At 36.9% G+C, this 22,974-nt stretch overlaps 1 protein-coding gene across 1 annotated transcript in view; it reads left to right on the forward strand.

The window, feature by feature from the left end:
- Positions 1 to 16,965, forward strand: part of LOC5576134 (N-acylneuraminate-9-phosphatase) — a 50,169-nt gene extending 33,204 nt beyond the window's left edge. The window contains exons 2-3 of the mRNA XM_001662429.2: positions 14,720 to 15,202; positions 15,962 to 16,965. Of these exons, the coding sequence (XP_001662479.2) occupies positions 14,720 to 15,202; positions 15,962 to 16,300 (822 nt within the window). The 3' untranslated portion in view covers positions 16,301 to 16,965. The remainder of the gene's footprint in view (positions 1 to 14,719; positions 15,203 to 15,961) is intronic.
- The last annotated feature ends 6,009 nt before the right edge of the window (positions 16,966 to 22,974 follow it).

Here is a 22,974-nt window from a genome sequence, read left to right on the forward strand (position 1 = left end):
TGATGGAGGAAATCGAGCGGGAATCTCTCGATGAAAATTGGAAAATAATTTGCCAAATCACTGGTTGGTTGAACCAAAACAGTGCCCGTATGTGAATGAACTCATCGCCGCTCAAGGCGAGCTACAAGGGTGATGATTCCTGAATGTGAAAATATATTAATTAGGCTGTTATGAAGTAGCGTCATCAAATGGAAAACAACTCATCAGGCATTGCAATCTCATTTGATTAGCAAGATCATCTTTGGATAATGGAAAGATAATATCTGCAATCCAAGAGCGCTCTGAAATGATATCATCTCTCGATCTTGAGCATCAAGAGATAATCTTGACAGCTGTTTGGTGAATAGGCTCAATTTACCTTTTTTTTAAATAAATATTCCTATTTTGTTTTATTTTTTATACCGTTTTGACTCATATTCCGAACACTTAAGGACAACAGTGACTTCAAATACATCTGATAGACATAAATAAGATGATATTTGTGAAAATTTTAATTTCTCCACAAAGCCTAACTGTTAGCTGTCGAGTGTGCTGATAAAATTGTTTGTTTGAACTTGTTTAGTGTTGTTTTCACGTAAAAGTATGGAACAACATTTTGATTCGAATACCGAACACTGTGTTCATTCTGTCTCATATTCCGAACACCTTGATTCAAATTCCGAACAGCACGAATAAATCGCAGTCAAACGAATAATTTCGCAAATAAAATTATCTGAGCTAGTTCTACTGGTCTCGAACTAGAGAATCGTCAATACTCCCGAGGTATAAAATAGATTGAAATACGTTAAAAATCAATTGCAATTGACTGCCATTTCCTTGTTATTTGATGACATATTTCAGCGAAACATTTCAACCAAATCGCCATACAAAAACCGAGTGTACGGAATATGAGTCTGTTCGGAATTTGAGACAAAACGGTATTACCTCCCTTTACAGAATTAACAACGAGTGATTGAAGAGCAACTCGGAAATCTTGAGTGACAAAAAATGAAATACTGGATAATTGTGGCTGGCTCTGAATTTACAAGCAATGAAATCTGCGATTTCTATGGTTCATAGATTCATAGTTTAGGCAACACAAGTTCTTTCCACGTACCGTAATGTCGTATTATGTATTGTATTATTTTTCTAGTAAAATAACAGTATATGTATAGTATAAAAAAACTCATAATAATTTGTCATACAGTGACGCGTCATTTACGTCATTTGAGCTAAATGGCTACTAATCATAATTTTCGTTACATTGAAATTTGGAATGAACGCATAATAATTGCCGCTCCACCGACGACTTACTAAAACCAGCCCATGCACAGTAGATGAGCAATTCTCGCTGAATTGCTCAAGTGGTTTACAGAATACACATAATGTCCTTGACCTCAGACCCGTTTTCCCCGGAACAACTTATACCGTAAAGCTGAGGGCTCAAACCGACATGTAGATAGCTGTAGGTACATGATAAATCAAATAAATCCCATCAGTCTCTTATCATCAACTTAAACTATTTTTATTGATTCCAACAAATTCATCGTTTATTATATTTTTTTTTGTCGACTTCCCAGCAGAGGGTGAAAGAGAAATGCAGCAAACCCTAAAAAAATAATAAAAATAAAAACGAGATCGAATTTTGAAAAGTATAGTTCACTAACCTTAGTTGTGATTGACGAGATCCGATTTTGTTGGAGATTTGCCAATTTGTCATTTCACTACTAATTAATTGTCAAATGTGTGGATTTTCGTCAAGTCAATCAAATGCGTGGATTGCTGAGTTCAAGATGGCTCATCTGAGCATAAGATATTGACAAAAAATCGATCACAGAGCTCTAAGATGATCTCTCACAATTCGATCCATATCATGCTCAGAAGATCGAAAGATGGGATGAAATGCAATGCCTGCAACTCATTGCGTTATTTTTAGAATATATTTTTTATTTGCGTGGTATTTTTGAATCATTTTCAACGATTATTCACCTGCTAAATTCGATTTTCGTCTAGGGGATAGGTTAGTCGTTTAGACCACCTTTTCAACTCTTCATAACCGAATATTCAATATGTTGACATCGAGTTATAGAACCATAGTAAAATTTGGTTTTCATGGCTACCTCAATGATTCTCGCAGTTTCCGCAATTTCAGAAGAAAAAATATGGCTTGGCGCAACAATGACTATTATTGAAACTTGTGTTATTTATGATCTTGGTGAAGGATTTTGATACTAATTTTCATCATTCAATAAATCTCTCATACCAAGGCGTAACTATTTTGAATATTCATCTATTGTTCAGGTATTTTAAAAAATGACATGTTTTAATAACATGTGACTAGAGAAATCGTCAAACTTTCACCCCTTATCGATAACGGACAAGTTATCTCAGTGATTGCTATGATAATTATTTCAAATCCAGGTTCTGAAATCGTTAAGTGTTCAATGACATCATAATTTGCCTGATAATTGAACACTCAAAATTTTGAACAGATTGTTGTTCTTGAAGACACAGTATAGATTATTATCATCATTTTACAAGATTCTCAAAAGGTAGCCCTCTCTAGAGGTTTTAAGCAGATTTCTACATTGCAGAGGCGAATCATGGTCCTTACACTACAGTACATTAAACGCTTAAACCTTTGCTTATAACGTGGTTGTTGAAGTTCAACTGGCCGGTGTTGATAAAGACCGAACTACAGTCAATTCTCCATAACTCGATATTTAAGGAATCATCGAGTTAGGCAGGTATTTACTCGATGGACATCAATTCCTTGCTAATAAATCAGCTGAATCGGATAGTTTCTGACCGTATTTTAGTTTAAAATATTTTTCACAAATATCTAAATAACCTACGCATCAATAAGACCAAGTAGAATGTTCCTTCAACACTTTCAACAGTTGATAGTTTTATGTCACATAAAATGTATTTTTTTTTTAGCGTGATGAAGTAATGACCACATACTAGTGCGCGGTCTTCCACGGAGGCGACGGCCTCTACGCTTAATAATATCTATTTCTCTATAGACTTGGTATAACTCGTGATTCATGTCCATTCATTGTCCAGTTTACCACCGAGTATTGTTCGCAGCACTTTATGTTCAAAGACCCCAAAAGCTCTCCGTTCGACCTCTTTCAACGTCCAAGATTCGTGGCTGTACAAAACTACCGGAAAAAAAATAGAGTCTTGTACAACGCGAGCTTGGTCTTCGTCTGTAACCTGCGGGACTTTAGCTGATTACGAAGTCCGTAAAAAGCCCGACTCGCAGCTGCAATACGCCTTTTTTACGTCGTGGGTAACATCTTTATCGCAAGTCACTAGAGTTCCAAGGTACACAAATTCTTCAACTACTTCAAAATTGTCACCACCTCACTACCAACATCACCTACCAGACACCATGTACTTTATCTTTGTGGTATTAGTAATGAGTCCAATTCGCGTTGTCTCCCTTTTAAAAGGCACGTATGTATGCTTCTTTCACGGCTCGGCTCAATCCCGATTGTGTCGTCCGCAAAACCAAGGAGCATATACGAACGTGTGATAATAGTGCCATCATTGGCGTAGGAACAGGGGGGGCCAGGGGGGCCAGGCCCCCCCCAGATTCTTCTAGGCCCCCTCCAGAATTTTGAATGAAAACATATATGAAAAAAAAAAATGTTTACATAATTCTAAAGTGAAGTAAAATATTCTGAATCTATTGATAAACATTCTTCAGTAGTTACGTTCTTTTATTTTGTTCAATAATAGTGTGAAAACCCAGATTGTCGTTCACAGCATTAGTGTGGCGGTTCTGAATTCGTTGAATTGTGCGACCATCGAAAAATTAATCGTCCTGCTGTCGCTCGACATCTTTATTTCAAAATACTGTGATACTAAAAAGCGTCAGTATCCTAGAAAATCGGTTCCTTAAATTCGTATTTTCTGAGTAGGGCAAACCATACTATTTCAAATGTTCTAGCATAGTGTAGCCTTTTACCTGATTAACGATTTTCTGTGTCCTTGGAGGGTGCCCTGATCGAGGTGTCCGGTGGTGATGATTGTCCCCATAAGATTTCTTTAAAGAAATTCATTGATAAAAAAGGTCTCGGCAAAGAAATAAATAGGCAAAATTACTAAAGGAACTTCTAAGACGTAAAGTAGCTGCAATTATTGGCGAAAAACAAGGCCTAATTCAGAACACATCTCTTCAAAGAATTTCGAACTTACCTAAGGCTTCAAAAAAAAAGTAAAAAAACGGCCATAATTTTTGATTCCAGCAATATGTTCTTTCTCTGTTTTCGCTTCATTTTTTTTAATAATTTCGTATGAATGAACTTTTTAATTTATCTCTAAACTATGTTTTACCAAGTAAGTTTTTTACAGTCTCAAGAATTTCAGTGATCAAATTCGTTAATGTATATCGAAGAGTGGTTTATACCTTTTGCTTCAAATCTTTTAGAAAGTAGTCAAATTATATTGAGATTTGCTAAAAATTGCTAAACCTTGAAAAAGTTCAAACTTTGCCCTAACATTTTTTTCAAAATAATCGTTGATTCTGTCAAATTCCTTCATATAGGGGAATTTACGTATTCTTGGCAGTCCAAACCGATGTCGCGCTTCTTTTGCAATTTTCTCGAACATCAGCAGACAAATTACGTTTTTGCCTGTTTACATGTATGCGCTGCTCAATCCTCTATCAATTCATACCGATAGACTTGTTAAAACCTTCTTGGAAACTTATTTATAGCGCTTCGAACATCCAATATCCGTGTGACTAATGTCGGCAGCCTTAAATATTCTCTTCGGCAGATTTTCCATAAGAACTGTAGGCAAATCTCCAAATCAGTCGCACTTTGAGGCGTGCTCATTTGAATTGATGGCATCTATGGTGAATTTGTTCGTCTAGTCTCGGCAATCTCGTCAACGGGAAGCTGACAAAACAAAGACACATCTGAATGTTTTCATTGATGTTCTTCTTCTTCTTTCTGGCGTTACGTCCCAACTGGGACAAAGCCTGCTTCTCAGCTTAGTGTTCTTATGAGCAGTTCCACAGTTATTAACTGAGAGCTTTCTATGCCAATTGACCATTTTTGCATGTGTATATCATGTGGCAGGTACGAAGATACTCTATGCCCTGGGAAGTCGAGAAAATTTCCAACCCGAAAAGATCCTCGACCGGTGGGATTCGAACTCACGACCCTCAGCTTGGTCTTGCTGAATAGCTGCGCGTTTACCGCTACGGCTATCTGGGCCCATTGATGTGTTTAGAAGAAAAAAAATCTGTGTATCTGGCATTTAAAATTTGGTTGCCGATAATAGTCCAATGGTGCCGAAGCCGTGAATGGCCCTAGTTTTCCCAAAAAAGTCATTAAAAACTTTTTCGCAAAGTTCATTATAAGTCCTTCAGAAATATTTTTAAAATGCATCGTAAATTGCGTTACAAATTCTCCTTTGTTTTTTTTTTGTAAATTCTACTTCAAATCCCTAGATTCTACAGGAATTATATACGAAAAGTATTTTTGGAATGTCTTTTGGCTTCGAATCTCCAAAAGAAATTTATTGAAAAATCCCAGGCATATTTTTACTTCCAAAATTAGCAATTTAGCAAAATAACTGGGCAGGGATCAATTAAGAAATTCATGAAGAAATTTGTGAAGATCTTCCTTAAAACAATGTTTCAGAAATTGTTTTATAAATTCTGCAAAAAATATATATTCTGGAATTGAATTCTTGTACATTTTCAAGGCGGAATTCCTAGAGGATTTTTGGCTTAATTATGAAGATTCTAAAGGAGCTCCTTGAGAAATTTGTTTTTTTTTTTTAATATGATTTGAGCGATTTCAATTATCCTGCAGTTTATTGTTTATTTATCCAGCCCATTAATTCACCTCTAGAGAAAAAAAATAGATAATCACTTATCTTTGGTTGTTTCGATCTGATTTAACATTTTGTTGTTTCTCCTTCCTTCACATGACGTATTCTTAGGCACCTTCGTACAAAAATTCGTACTCCAAAAAGCAACATTTTAAAGAATCTAAAGGAGAAAAATGAATTCCAGGAGTTTTAAAAATTTTCAGAGTTCTTATACGTAAGGCTCCTGATTTCTGAAAATCCATCAGGAATTCCTCAACGAAATTTCAAAGTTTTGCAAAACTTACTCCAAGTTTTAAATTATGAATTTTGTTTTAAAATGTTTTTAGCAGTGTTCTTGATATAAACAACTTTTACAGTTCTACCACAATAGTTAAAAGTTTTTAGATTAATCTGCCATATTAAAGCTTCGGAGTTCATGCGAAACATTTTCTAAAATGTATGATACAAACACCGTCATAAAAATTCCATCTGTTTTAACATAAACCATTCTCTATTATAAAGACGATAACAATTAACAAGATTTTTTGTAGTTGATCCTACAAAAAACGCCAAAGCTTTTTCTGTGAGTAACATCGTATGAAAGAATAGCTGAACCCATTCCACTAAAAACTTTGAAATGATTGAATTGAAAAAAATTGGGTAAGGAATTCGGGGATTAATATCAGATTGATTTTTAGATAAATCTAAAGAAACACTTAGACAATTTTGTTTGAAAAAATGCCAATAGATTTGTTGAAAACTTCTCTGAGAAATCACTAAGAACATTTTCCCAGTTAGATCTTATTTCATTATATATGAAAACCTTGTGGAATATTAGGAGAAATCAAGAGAGAATCAATATTTTTTGCTGTAAATTTTTCAAGCAATCCTCTACAGGGTGTCGACTCAATTTGGAAAATAAAATTCCCTGACTTTCCCCGACCTCCCAGTAATCTTTCAGAAACATTTCAGAGTACTGAATTTGGTTTGAAGACAAAATAAAAATAAAGTTTGTTTACCAAGTTTGGCATATCGCAGTACACTTTCTACGACATTTTAGATTTTGATGTATTACTTCAAGTGCCGTCAAATTTTGAGCAACTACAAGGAAAATTTAGGTCTTTATTTGGACCGTAATAGGTCGTATAAAGAAAAAGCTTTCGCTCAGTTTAGCAAAGGCTTTCACTTTACTCGAATACAACTGATAGATAATTTTCTAGAGCGTGTTTTAAAGCTAGTATGATTAAACTGATCACTTGAGTGTTTTCTTTCAAAGCTTAAAGATTCGTATGAAACAAAAAATAGTGAAACCTGAGTAGATACCCAGAAAATACTAAGTCATCTACTTACTAATCATACTCGGTTAAAATCTCCAAGATTTTAAATTCTCAATGTTTTTCTCTACATGTATTTGTTTAATATAAAGAGATGCTAGTTCATAAACTATTACAGAAAATCTTACATTATTCCTCCATAAACTAATGCGAATATTTCTTCAAGAATACTTAGGAAGATTTTTTCAAGAGCCTCAATTTTTTTTCACTCAAAATGAATTCATATTTTTCGAATAGGTACTTCAAATAATTCTTCACAAAGATTTGTTACAATTTATTTATTTTAATAAAAATTTTGGACTTTCCATATGAATTATGCCTTGGTTTTCTTCCCCGAAGAATTCATACTTTAAAAAATCATTCTGAGATTTACTATTGTTCTAATAAAAACTTGTCGTGCCTCCAGCAATGCTGGAACTGCTCCAAGAATTCAATAATCGATTCTTCAAAGAGTATCTTCAAGAAATCTCACAAAATTTCAATCTATCATAGCAGAAATTCTATTTAGAGAATTTCTGGATTCTTAAAAATCTTGGAGCAGAGGAAAAGCACTAAAATTTCAGATTCACATGAATTCGGTAAACGTTCGGTACATAAATGTTAAAATTTTAATTTCACCGAAAAAGGCCGATGAAATTGTCAAAAAAAATAAATTTATGATAGCGGGGATGATCTAGACATAACAAATTGCAAAGAATCGCAGATTGAACACTTACGGAGAATTTCAGAAGAATCTCCAGAATATCTGGGGAATTTTTGTGTTCATTCTGCGATTCAAAACATCAGTATAGGAAAGCTCCTAATGAAAATCCTAAAGTAGCGCTTGGAACCTTATTCATCACATTTTCAAAATTCGAAATTCCGAGGATTTTTTTATAGATAGTAAAATATAGTTTGCTTTACCATACATAACAGCGCTTTATCAATGGTTAATAGCTAAGATTGATTACCCATTTTGTCCAACAAATTTATCGTATTCAATAATTTGCAGATAACCAACTCGTTTGATGTTGTAATATAGTATTGATAGATAATATTCCATGACCTGTAGTAAAATTCCCTGACTTTCCAGGTCAAAAATTGGATTCCCTGACTTTCCAGGTTTCGACACCCTGACTTTAAGAATTTCAGAGAGATTTTTGAACACAATTTTGGTAGTATTTATTGTAATATTTCTTGGAGAAATCCTAACTATTTCCAGAAAATCCTTAATACATTATTAATGAACAACTTAATGATATTTTCAACAATTAAAATTTATGTGTGATAAGTGCGTAGTTTAGCTTCATGGAGAAATATTTAAAATTCTGATGTTTTCTTTTGAGCAATTTGATACAGTTTCTTCGAAAAATTCCAGATTATAAAGCCTAAAGAAACTCCGGGAAAAATCTGTTTAATAATAACTACTTATTCCGTGGGAGTCCCAGCAAAAACTGAGTGAAAAATGGTAAAGGCGTTCTTGCACTGTAAAAGTACGGAAATAGTTCATGAAGAGATCCCCGATACTTGGAAAGTTTGTGCAAGAACTTCAAAAGGATATTCTTCGTGAGTTCTATTGAAAAATTCTTGAAGGATTTTTTTAATGGATTAGACAAAGAATTGATATTTTCCGTAATTATTATTATTATTAATATTAATATTTATTTAGGCCTTTTTACCATACGTGTGGCATTCGTGTCGAATTTTCCGTAAAGAAAGTTGTTATTTACAAGCATTACTGATATTCAGAGATAATAGCTGATATGAGACAAAAACTACGAAATTTGCGAAAATCATGATTATTACTTCGGTAAATCAAGAATTTTCTAGGCCCCCCCTAGGCCCCCTCCAGGAAAAAATCCTAGCTACGCCAATGAGTGCCATTCCTATGCACGCAAGCTCTCCTTAATGCTCCTTCTAAAGCTGTGTTGAACAATAGGTTTGGAAATGCATCGCCATGCTTCAATCCGTCTAAGGTTACGAAGGATGTTTAAATCTCATGCGCAACCCGTATACTTGATTTCGATCCTTCCAACGTTACACGAATTAGTCTAATCAGCTTCGCCGGAAAACCATTGTTGTAGAGCGTCTGTATAGTAGTCGGAATCTTGTCGGACACCTTTCATTCATGGTCGCGGTAATGATCGGAACTGTAGCAACTACTATTCTGACTGTATTTCGAATCAATCACTGTATTGTACTGTATACTGTTCACATAAACTTTGAACATTCACTGTATTTCTGGACAATTACAAACTGGACGCGCACGGACTAACTACATTAACTGTTGATCGGTTTTTCACTGTAATGTACTCAACTTTGGTCTTTTATATGATCTTGCTATACAGACTAATTGTTCTGAAGTATTCTAAAAGCAATTATAGAGCGGTCAATCTCTTTCTACTGGAAGTTTGATGCACATAATGCTAAGTTTTGGCGGTAACACTAATGAGTGACTGAGTCCATAACAATTGCATGAGATTTAGTTACGGTTACACTACAGTCTGACTATTCTAATCTGAATTCCTTGTTTATAACTGAACTTGCGTAAACAACCATATTTCATCTTTATTTCCCACAACTCGTTTCTTTTCACTGAATCGTACGCCGCCTGAAAATCAATGAACAGTCTGCAAATTGTACTCCCGGAATTTATCGAGGATCTGTCGTAGGGCAAACATTTGACCCGACGTCAATCGGCTCTCACGAAAACCAGCTTTATATTCGAAGCGGCCTCAATCTGTTGAACAGAATACGTGACATTATTGTGTACGTCGAATTGAGGAGCGTTATTCCTCGGTAATTGTCGCACTCCGATCTACGCCCTTTTTTGAAGAGGATGAGGCCATCCATCCAGCTATCAGGCAGTTCTTCTTCCTCTCATATCCTTAGTAGTATATTGTGAATTATTCTATGCAGCTTCCCAGCAGCATGGTACCAGACACTAACATCCGACGTCTGGCCACGTCCGTCACCCTCTGGCACTCCTCGTCGAACCATTCGATTCTGTGACGTCTTCGAGCAGTACCTATCACTTCTCTTGCTGTTTCACTCACCACTCCATGGATTGCATCCCATAGATGTTGAAATTGTCGCTCATATTGACCTCACTTACCCGTTCGTCCAGCTTTTGGTGGTTTTCAGTTGTAGCACCGTCTGCTGAGAACCGCTGGATATTGAAATGCATTGTTCGTTGTGGTCTTGAATTCGCTACAGTTGATAACCGCGCTCGAATTTCACTGATAACGAGGTAGTGATCCCAGTCAATGTTCATTTAACATTTAAACAGAAAACACTGAATCAGCAATTTCACGCCACAATACTTGATTCGTGGCCGAATCCCTCCATCCTCGGTTCTGCCTCACGCTCGCCAAATCGATGCGCACTTGATCCGCCCACCTAGCTCGCTGCGCTCTACGCCTTTTCTGTACCAACTGGATCCGAAGCGAACACCATCTTTGCAGGGTTGCTATCCGGCATTCTTGCAACATGCCCTGCCCATCGTATTCTTCCAGCTTTGGCTACCTTCTGGATACTGGGTTCACCGTAGAGTTGGGCCGGGAATTTCGAATCACCGGGAGAAAACCGGGAAATATACGGGAATTACAATTAGCATCAGGAAAATTTTGCATACCAAGTAATGTTTTAAGCAGCACAATCGAAACTTTAGTGGATTTTTACAAAAGCTTCTGAATTCGAATCCCAAGTTAATCAATAAAGTCAAGAACATATTCTTTAAACAAATGTTACTACTTGCTCTAAGCCAGTAAATAATTAGTCAGTAAATTAAAAATTTTTGATGAAGAAACATCTTGCGAAAGGTTTTTCATATAGTTTCATGAAGCATTTTATGTTAAACACTACAATGTTTGGAATGCTAAACACAGTTCCTAAAAATCAATACTGTGCATTTAAATGATGAAATTGTGTATCATCCTGGCAACACTGCAATTATGTTTTAAAATTTGTAAAATATTTTGTCTAAGAAAACTATTCCGTTTTTGTCAACTGAAAATTGCCGATCGTGTTGATAAAAACCGAACATACCTGTATTGACTTTTCACTGGCCACCCTGTACACTGGAACGTCAAGAAAACGTCGAAAGACACCGTCATCTCATCATCCTCAATGTTTCCTAAAATCAAACAGTTTCTGGAAGAACCGACCTAGTGTAGACCCTTGGTATACTCTGGAATTTCTTGTCTAAGCATTTCGCCAGTTTATGGGTGGGCGATTCGTCTGCCGAATTTCTCGCATCTTTTTTCCTGGTTTGTGGATTTTCTGAAGTCTTTGGATTCGTGGAAGAATAGGGTTTGTCACTTTCAAACAAGCCTCGCCAATGATTGCAGTCCTTTAGAGTTTTCCCCGTGAGCTTGATAAGTCCGGGTAGTGGATCCATTCTCAAATGTCGGTAGGGGCTTTCGTTTATCTCGTTTATCGTCTTGTCCACGATGAAGACCGCATTTCCTTTATCCGCCTCGATGTAGAACACTGGTTAAGTTCATTTACGATCCTCGTCTTGTCCTAGTCTGCCCAGCTGCGTTGTCTTGTTTTAATGGCCACTGCTACGATGTTGCTAGCTGTGTTCTGGCCCTTCAATGGTACGATTAGGGCAATCGCTGTTTCCATGTCTACGATGATTTTCTCCATGTCATGTTTTGTAGTTACCGCATATCCTAACCCCTTGTTGATTTGTGTCAATTATTCCACTGTGAACTTCCGCGTCGAACGGTTAACTACGAGATCAATGGATCGCAGGTTATCTAGCTTCTTCCTGTCTGTTTCGCACTCTTCCTTTGGTCCGCTTACCTTTGGTCAGGAATAATAAGAATCCTTCCGGATATTCATGAGTCAATTTTGAATGTAGAATAGTGCTTCGTCATCAGCTTGTCCAATTTTGCGGTGACATTTGATCGATTCCGTGATGTACTCTTTTTCAGCTTTCCTCGCAATACGTTGTGGATTATGGGGACCGATGGCTAACAGGTTAAGCTTCGACACTTCTTCAGAAATGCCACGCCTTCTGCGATCAGATCGATGTAATCTTTGGAACATCTGCTAAAGTAAAAATGGAAAATCTGTGAGAAACTGGAATTGGTGCAGAATTCTGTTATGAAATTCCAATAATAACATTTTTTTAAGTATTCCCTTTGTGAATTCATGGTGAGGTATTTTGTATCAGAATCTCATTACAACGAATTAACTATTCATAGAAGCGTGCATATTGACGTCACGAAAAATTCTTCTCTGCCCTCTTTTATCACGCTCATTTGATTTGATTTGATTGGAATTGTTTAGATTTTTTCATATGAAGTTGGCATTCACTGTTGGAAATGTTGACATTTTTCATATGGAATTTCGAGGTTATGTCACAGGAGTGCAAATGATCTATAGCTACACTGCCCTCAAAAACATATAATCTCATGTTTAATGGGTTTCCTAATCACATGGTGACATTTCCATGTGCACAAATCGAGAGCCTAAAATTTAAACTTCAATAACGACGCTGGACACGTCCTTACGGTCAACAGGAAAGGGAAGAAATGTTAGAAAACCACTGTTACTAGAGACCGATTATACATCTGCATCCCCATGTTTGTCGTGGAGAGTCTGGGAGACTTCTTTGATTGGTAATGCTATCCACGATTTATCGCTCGCTACCGCAGGAGCAAGCAAAAATATAATCAAAGGACCGATCACTACTACTGATGAAGTAGAAGATCCATGTCATCGACAAAGCTGTTCAAAGGCTGAAGACAGTTCCGATGGGCTAATACCATAATGACCCAAGAAAATGGATACGATGTAAAAAGAACAATGAAGAAAAGAGGGATAAGAAAAAGTTAACCTAACTGAAAAGGTTAAAAGTTATAGGGTATTAACAATTAGTCAAAAAAAGCAAAAAATAAAAAGAAAAATAAACGTGACAGAGGAAAGAGGGCAACATAAATGAATATGCCATTATTAAAAAAGGAATTGTACATATAAAAAGGAAAACAGAGAGAAATGTTCTACCGTAAAGTGCCGTAATTCCGCGCATTTTGGAATATTTCTAATAACTTGGAAACAATTGATAATGATAATTTAAAGTGCAATTGTGATGTATATTACCATCATATGCAGATAGCGGTATGGGAAAATTTTTAAAATGTCCATAAATTTCAACAATTTTTAGGACAAATGCGCGGAAATTTACGTTACATGCTGCGCACGTATAGCAAGAAAATATTACCAAATAAGGTACCGCGGGGCAAGTGGGTAAATGGGGTAAGTGAAAACAATTGATATATTTCACTGAATATGTGAAATAACGTTTTGAACTCATGCGTAAACCTTTGAGGCCATTGAGAACATTACGATAGGTAAGATATTTCTGAGATTTTTCAGCCATTATTGCATAATAGAGCGAAAAATTGTTAACCTGTCAACTGTTACTCCGTAACAAGTTGGCAGCGTACAATCTTATTTTAATATTTTCAGTGGAAAAAAGTTGCGGAAAATAATTTACTGTACCACTTCTTAGTTGTCCCCTGTGACAGTTTCAAACTGCAATATAAAAAGTTTTAAAATTTTATTCGACGTAGACCTAAAAATAACTAAATTTAAACACCGTCAATTTTCTTATCAGGTGGGGCAAGTGAAAAGTTTATCATTAGAGATTGAATTTGTGTTTTCTCTTTAAGTAGCCATAAGTAAACATGGTTCGCCATTATCATAGAAAAACATAACGTGCTGATAACTCAAGAAACACTATACTCAAGCGTTAAAAGCTATTAGAAATCGTGGAACTTCTCTAAAAGATGTTGCCAAACATTACAATATTAATATGTCTACTTCGGGCAGCCAATTAAAAGGAAGACGTTGACTGAAAAGTTGCAATATTAGAGAACACACGAAAATCTCGTTCAAAACATAAAAATGGGATATAGGTCTATCCACATAAAAAAGATTCTAAATACGTTATTGAAGGATTCCGTTTGATTTCTCCCGAAGAGTTATCCTACGTCATATCCGACTTTCTCAAAAACAAATAACGAGCGGTGGGAATTATACAGAGCAGAAATGCAATTGCTGTCCTATAATGTAAGAACTAACATTGGAAATGTTGCAGTTATAATGTTGTCGAATCATTTCAACTAACATAACTGAACCGAAGAAAATTCAAATGAAAAGAATAATATTTTCTTTGTTTACATATTACTTATGTTATTGTTCATTTGGAAGCCTTAAAAAATGTTAAAGCTTATAGAAATCGTGGATATAACTGTTTGTTTTTGAATTTATTGTTCAAAACGGTAAAGTTTTCACTTGCCCCACTTTTGGGGCAAGTGAAAAGTAAGGAGACATTTTTCAAAAACTTTTTCTGTATTTTTTTCTTAAATTTTTCATAAAAATCAATTTCAGCATGCTGCTTATATTTGGTGGGAGTCAAGCTAAAAAATATACACGACCTCATTTGTTTCAATTTTAAGTCTCTAGAATTTGAAGAATCTCAACTATGCGAATTCCATTACCCACTTGCCCCACGGTACCTTAGATAAAAAAAGATGAAGTATGGCACTTGATTTACTCTTCTTTCTCCAACTTATTTCCAGATCGCTGACATACTCCACAACGAGTACGATCTGCCGCGGGACCTGGCCACCGAAGTCACCATCACCTTCCTGACGTCCTACCGGCGCTGTCCGGACAACCCGGACATTCCCCTGGCCCAGTGGCGCACCCAGATGTGGGAGGATGCCCTACCAGCTGGCCGCAAGCACCTGGCACCCGAGTTGTACCCCCGTTGGGTGGAGTACCGCACCCGATACCTGGCCCCCAGCCCGGAGATCATCTCGCTGCTGCAGACCCTCCGGCTCCAGTACCTCCTCGGCATTGTCACCAACGGACCGTCCGCTTCCCAGTGGGAAAAGATCGACAGGTTGGCTTTGGGTCGGTATTTCGATTGTATTCTCGTTTCCTCAGATCTGCCGTGGGCCAAACCGGATCGGAACATCTTCTACGCCGCCTGTCACTATCTGGGGGTGCGGCCGGAAGAATGTGCCATGATCGGTGACAAGCTGGAGACCGACATTCAGGTGAGTGAGTGGACTCAGGAGTGTAGCTTCGGGTGTTTAGACATGTAACATGGCGAAGTCATGAAGGCTTCCGCAAGAGAATAGATAAGTTTGAAACAAGAGAAACGGATCCTGCGACCTGCCGATCGACGATCGCGATCGCACGAATACGAACACACACACGAAGGGCCCCTCTTGCCGGGCGGTGGTAAGTGCGTGCAGCAATTACTCTTGTTAAAATGCCCTCTCTTTCCAAAAAATAACTCAGTGGCGTCCAAAAGGCGTTCTGGAAAGTGTCCACAAGTGGCCCATAATAATCAAACCGCAAAAATCTTCAGTTATACTCCCAAACTTTCACTAGTTTTTCCATCGCGATTCGCGGAATTCGACGACGAAGGACCTATTCACAGGCAATTCTAACCGAAATTCTAAACGTAAAGCTGAAACGAAATACAACATCGAACTTAATTCAGCTTTTATTGCGTCTTTTCTCTTCGGTACTTGGTACAGTTATGACAATTATGACGAAAATGAACAAATTTGGGGGGTGTAACTGAAGATTTTTACAGTTTGATTTTCATCATATAAAAATGGGCCACCTTGGTGGACATTTTCCGACAATTTTCGGATTATCCAGGAGAAATCTCACACCACATAAGAACTCTCTTACATTTATCCGTTGAAAAGTTGATCCTCAGTTCTAAACTGGTCTCCATCTCTCCTGTGTTGGCCCCATTCGTCGGCCATTTTGTTTTGTCTTCCATTTGTAACCATCATCAGGGTGGCCTTGAGTCACGGCTTGCTGCCACCATTTGGCTTCCGCTGCCGAAGGATCTTCGGCTGATGCACGACAAGAGCCTGGCGGACATGGGCGGACTGGCCCATCCGGATTACATCGTGGAAAGCGTGCTGGATTTGCCATCGGTGCTCCCGTTGACGACGTCGTTTTGCGGCCAACGCTGCCGACCGGTTCAGGAGAGGAGGGGTTCGAATTCGTACGTCCCGAAGACGACCCGGAACCGGCAGGCCAGCTACAATCGCTTCCTGCCGGACGTTCCGGATTTGTACAGTTCGAGCAGCAACTCGTGCGACAGCAATGGAACGATGGACAGTCAGTAACAAGGGACGTTCTAAGGAGGGGAATAACTTCGAATAACTAGGTTGTTTGCAAGGTATCTGAAAGTCAGATAAATGTAACAACTGCACGGTTCATCATTAGTTCGATAATGTAACTTGTAAGCTCCAAAGTTTTTATTTTCTAAAATAATACTCGATTTTTGACAGTTTTAAAAGGCCTATGGACTCGGTTGCAGCGGAATCATACAAAACCGGGCAAGGGAAAGACCTTCAATCTCTCTATTTTGATAATCAAGGTTGTACCTGATATGACATCTAAATAATGGGAATAACTACTTTCAGAAATACAATTTTATCAGTTTTCTACACCTTATTGTACCGTAAGGACGCCATTCACCGCTCATGCTCCATTCACCGCTCATTGAATTATTTTGAAAAATCTGAATAAAGTTTCGCAATAAAATTCATCAACATGTATTAGTATACCAGAATGGATTGTATCAGAATAAAATTCATAAGATTTAATTTTATATACTATTTAAAAAAAATTTTTTTAGGCTATTTAAGGCGGTAAACATGAGTTGAACAATGATTTTATTATGGCAGTTCGAAAAATGCTTCTTAGCTGCCACGCTTCAATATGTTGTTGTACTATAGTACAAAGATAATAACTGCTAATGAAAGTAAATTAATTCCAACTAGTTGTGTATATAAAGCCTCATACTTAGGATGAGCGGTGAATGGCGCCCTACACATGTATCAATAGCATACATGTTATTCGGTACCATTATACGTTGTTCAGATTTCAACTTCCTTTCTACAAAACAAATGTTTTATCTTGCGTCTAGCTCAAAATGTTGCGAAAAATATCGAAAAACCGATTTTTGCCAGAATTTAACGGGGGGTGACCCATTTCGCATAAAGACGTTTCGCATAAGGACGTTTCGCATACGGACGTTTGGCATAATGGACGTTTCGCATAAAGCAGTTTCATATAAGAACAGGTAGCATTTTAAAGAAGGCATATAATTCTCTTTATGCCAAACGTCCATTATGCGAAACGTCCACCCATAAAATTATGCGAAACGTCCTTATGCGAAATGTCTTTATGCGAAACGTCCCTCCCCCAATTTAACGTGTTGAAATGCTGTTAAATGAGCGGTGAATGGCGTCCTTACGGTATTACTACTCAACTCACATACAAACGCCTAAACAGAAACACAAGTCATAGATTCAAACCATAATCTTTCGTCGTACAGAAACAAGAACAACTGGCTGGGCCAGAAATGCCATTTTTTTCCTAAAACTTACAACTAGACCTATAAGGAAGCACACGCTTAAAGAGAGTAATCTTCTAAGAAGCGAATACAATTAGACTATAATAGGCTGCTTACGGTAGAATGGAATAGTAGAGCTATTCTCGCATCGTTCTAGATATTGTGTATAGTGTGTACTGCCTGCTGGACGGTTGAGGGACGAAGATCACAATAAATACTGTCCGGGGCGGTAGTGTAGAGGCTTCCAGGATTTTAGTCATACATTTTTAGTCATTTGGTGGTTTTCTTACATCCGAAATTCCGGTACTTTACGTGTTCGTCGTAGTATGGCTTCCACCTTTCAATCAGTTTACGTATCTTTCCGGCCTTGGACTACTTCTGAACACTTGGTTCACAGTAGAGTTGGATGAACTGGCAGTACAAATTTCGCCATCACACATTTTTGGGAACTACCGGTCTTAACGAGTTATGTACATGAAACATTTGTGACGGATTTGTCGACAGTAAAGATCTGCTTCTTTGTCGAGCTGCCGTCTACAATTCGGGCTTGAAAGTTGATAACACCACTCGATTTAAATGGCTACGCAGTCTTGAACAACTACCGTAAAACTAAACATTGCATATACTATGCAATTGGATTAAACGGACAACTTTATGGGAAATGGTGTAGGATATAGGGGTAACGCGCCCTATCTAGTGAACAGGGAGTCGTGAGTTCGATTAGCACCGAGAAGATGTGCATCTCTTCAAAAATTTCACATCAATTTGTCCATTTGATGCAATTGCAAAGTATATGTAATTTTTAATTGCACGGTAGTTGTTCAAACTTCCACTCGGCTTATTAAACAGTAAACAAGCAAGTAATAAACCTGCTTTACCGCTAACAAGACTGCGTAGTCGTTTAGATCGAGTGATCGAAATATACAGTCCAGCATATAGTTGACAACTTCCTCTCTTATATAAGGGACATATAACTGTTGACTGGATTTTCCTTAGTCTTCTGTTGACTCCGTTCCACATTTTCGACGTTACTGTGTCGTTCATAAATGCTTTCAGTGTACGCCAACAATCCTGATTGACCTTACTTTTTTTTGCAGAAATTCGATTAACCCTTGGAAAGAACATTTAACCCGGTCATTCAGGTATTGTGTCTACCTACTGGCAGAGCCTGTTTCTCAGCTCAGTATTCTTATGAGCACTTCCACAGCTATTAGCTGAGATCTTTCTTTGTCGATTGGTCATTTTTGCATATATTATGTGGCAGGCACGAAGATATTTCATGCCCTGGGAAATCGAGAAAATTTCTTTTACAAAAAGATCCTCGACCGGTGGGATTTGAACACATGATTATCGGCTCGATCTTGCTGAATAGATGCGCGTTTACCGCTATGGCTATCTGGCCCCCCTAGTTCTAACTTGCGATCAGTGAATCAATTGTCAACCAACATGCAGCAACAACATCCTCTCCTATTTTTGTTGCAAAAATTCTATTCCGCAACAAGAGTTTATTACCACTTGAACAGAATCTGATGATATCTTACTCGGTAAGTAGCAAGGGGAAGGTCACTCTACGCACTTCATTCGGCACAGCTGTGCCTTCAATGCGCCAAGGTGCGCCGAGCGCGCCAAACGTGCTATAATACTACACGCCATAAAAAAATCAATGAACTGAAATTACTAAACAACGATCTCAGCAAGCATAGATATATGTAATTTATTTTTTCTTGTTTTCTTGTTTTCCGAATTTTTCATTACTTCTTTCGGGATGCTTTTTACATTATAGCCTAATTTGCTACTGAAAAGGAAGCGCTAAAGAAATTTCTCGCCGTTTCCTTGCAGAAATTTTCTACATCGACTTCCATTGGAACTAACATTTCTTTTCAACTGCGTACTGCGATCAGAAAAAGCGCATTCTCGATCGATTCCTTGCAGAAATTTGCCATGCATCAAGATAGGCCGAGAAATTACTTGTCAGCAGCGAATCAGGCTTATTGCGGGAAATTTACCGGAAAACAAAGTCATATGTAACACTTCAATGGTTAGGCTTAGAAAATGGCCTACGCGAGTTCCAAAGACAACACGAGAACTGCGATACGGAGAGTCAACGTTTGTGTAGGGGGCGAGCTGGGTGTGATATCGAGAAGGCAAGAAAGGACATTCCAATATGTTGGTCATATTTTCGCATTCACTGTGATACCCATTGACACGATGCTGCAATTTTAGAACTAGGGTAATTAAAGTATATCTGACAGACCGTATATATGTTAACCATTCACGGAAAAATCAAATGGTAATAGCCGAATCATATAGGTACGTCTGTTCAAAATTCATAAAATACCCTAATGAATGGAAAAAAAATCTAATGGAGGGGGATATTGACATTTCCCGGTCATTAAGTTCGGGCTTTCAATAAAGAGGACTACATGACTTTAAGAAATAAACGTTTGTTTTTGTTAACTTTAGAACAGACATAAAAACTTTTTGCCCAAACGATTCGTCATTTAACTGCTCAAGTAAGGAATGGCATTGACTCTTATATATTTTGTTTTCCTCAGATTTTCTATCACCTCCAGTTTGATTCGATGGGTTCTGGTGGCGTGGTGCTACTTTCGATCTGAAATAAAAATATAGTTTATAAATGTAAAATCAACATTTTTAATGCTAGCGATCCTTTCAAAGCCGAAACCAACGTGAAAATTTCACGAAATCCATGTTTGTCAGATAGCAAACAACTCAGGAAAATCAATGATTGCTGAGACGAAGATTTCAGTTCACTGTTATTTTTATAGCAACCCACTATGAAAAAAAATGTTCCAGTCACTGCGCCGATATGTGCCATAGCTGCGCCAGGCACACTGCGTAGTGACCACCCCCTTGGTAAGTAGGCCTTGACCAGGTGAAACGGTTTTTTTCTCTGCTTGTCATTTTTTTACCATTTCAGATTCAAATTACTTCCGAGCTTTGGTTTTCGATTCCGTGGATTTGATTGGAGTATTTCACCGAGTGTTTGTTTCAAGTGTTGCTGTTCTTTCATCCATTCAAGAGTTTCACCTGTTTTTCAAGTTCACCGTAGAAGTCGGAGTCTTGGATTGTGTTCGATTATCGAAACAGTTTTTTAATGGAAATGACTCCAAGTATATCCATTCAAATTGTATCAAAATTACGTTTTCTGGTTCAGTCCTTCCAGACTTCGTAATGATTGATAATGTAAAATTTCGCGTGAGACTTTACTATCCAAAGCTCATGCATTGCGACAATTGTCTTTTATTTGGACACACTTCAAGTTTTTGCTCCAATAAGCAAAAATGTTCGAAATGTGGAGAGCAACATTCTTCGTCTGAGTGTAATAAACACTCGGACCTTTGTATTTATTGTAAACAAAAACACAATTCTTTGAAAGATTGTGTTGTTTATATTGATCAACAAACTACATTTAATCAAAAGTTGAAAAATAAAAATCTTTTGTCGTATGCTGAACAAATGAAATCCTCAGATAACCTTTCTTCTCCTAGTGCTTTTGATGTTCTACCGGATGATGATGGAGTTGAATCATTTGAACATTTTAATAATTTTGTTTACAAACCTCCTAATAAGAGGAGAAAAACGTCCAATAAAGCTCTCCACAAGCAAAATAATATTTTTGATAACCTCAGCCATCAACTTCTTTTGACACAAATTTTCCTCCTATTAAGGCAACTGTTTCTCACAAAAATATTCCTGGTTTTCAAAGAATTGGTTCTGATCCCTTATCCAGGACTAATGATCATAAATCAAACAATATTTCAAATGAACAAAACAACGAAAATTCGAATATTTCAATTTTGAAAATTTTGGAGGAACTTGTTGATTTTTTGGAATTGAGCGACTTTTGGAAAAAAATTATCAAAATGATTTTACCTTCCCCACCGAGTAGGCACGCTGCCTCTCGGTGGCAATAAATCGATTAGTTTTATCGAAAGTAGTTCGAGTTGTTCTTCGTCGTCGTCCCCGTCATCCTCACAACACAACGTAGGGCTCCATCTCCAATCAAACATTGGCCTCTATTTTTGCTAAGTTGAATTCATTTGTTCCCCTCATTGCCTCATTATTCTCATCCTAATGGCTTCAAAGATTTCTAATAGTTTGAATATTTTACTATGGAATTGCCGTAGTGTTATTCCCAGAATTGATAGATTGAAAGCATTAATAACAAATTTCAATGTAGATATTTTTTGTTTAAATGAAACATGGCTACGCACATCAAAATTTTTCCGTGTTCCAAATTTTAACATAATAAGAAAAGATAGGGATTCATCATTTGGAGGTGTTTTAATTGGAATTCGTGAGAATCTTGAATTTAAATATTTAGATTTATCTTTTCAATCGCAAGTAGAATATCTTGCTGTTTCTATAAGAAAAGATAATTATGAGTTTTCTATTATTTGTTTTTATATTCCTCCAAATGTTAGTTTTTCTTTACCTCGAATTAAATGTATTATAAACGAAATTCATTCCCCATTTTATATTTTAGGTGATTTCAATGCACATAATTTTGCCTGGGGTAGTGAGAAAACTGATGGTAGAGGATCTTTAATTATAGACTTAATCGATCTTAATTTAAATATTTTGAATGATGGATCAATTACTAGGATTGCTGTTCCTTCTAATAATCATTCATGTGTTGATTTATCCCTGTGTTCAAACAATTTATCAATGCAATCTACATGGAAAATTATAAATGATCCTAATGGTACCTAGTGATCATTTACCTATTATAATTGGAATACAAATTGCTGAACACAATAATGTATTTCATGAACCATGTGTTCTTGATCTTTGTAAAAATGTAAATTGGTCGAAATTTTCTGATCTTATATTTAGTTCATTAATAAACATTGTACATTCTGATTCTCCTATCGAAAATTATAATATGTTCACAAAATTATTGATTGGTTGTTTACGGATTTCTCAGAAGAGAAAATTTGTTTCTGGCACTACTAAAATAAAACGTCCATCGTTTTGGTGGGATGGTGAGTGTTCCATTTCTTTAAGAAAAAAAAAATCAGATGCACTCAAATTATTTCGCAGATTTGGCTCCAGAAATCATTATTTTTTATACTGTAAAGCTGAAGCACAGTTCACAAGAATTATAAAATTCAAAAAGAGAAATTATTGGAAAAATTTTGTTGAAAATCTTGATGAAGAAACTTCATTATCCAAATTATGGTCTGTAGCTCGAAACTTAAGAAATTATAAATCTCCTCTTTCTACGGTTTTGGAATATTCGGAAAAATGGATTGACGACTTTTCTTCAAAAATATGTCCAGATTTTGTTTCTCGTTCTGTAAATTTCAAAACAAATTCTTTTAATTACTTTCCGGAACTTTGTAATCCTTTTTCGTTAGCTGAATTTAACATGGCTTTATCAATTACCAAAAATACTTCTCCTGGTATTGATAA

The sequence above is a fragment of the Aedes aegypti genome, chromosome 1 (genome assembly GCF_002204515.2).
Source record: "Aedes aegypti strain LVP_AGWG chromosome 1, AaegL5.0 Primary Assembly, whole genome shotgun sequence".
Classification (NCBI taxonomy): Eukaryota; Metazoa; Arthropoda; class Insecta; order Diptera; family Culicidae; genus Aedes; species Aedes aegypti.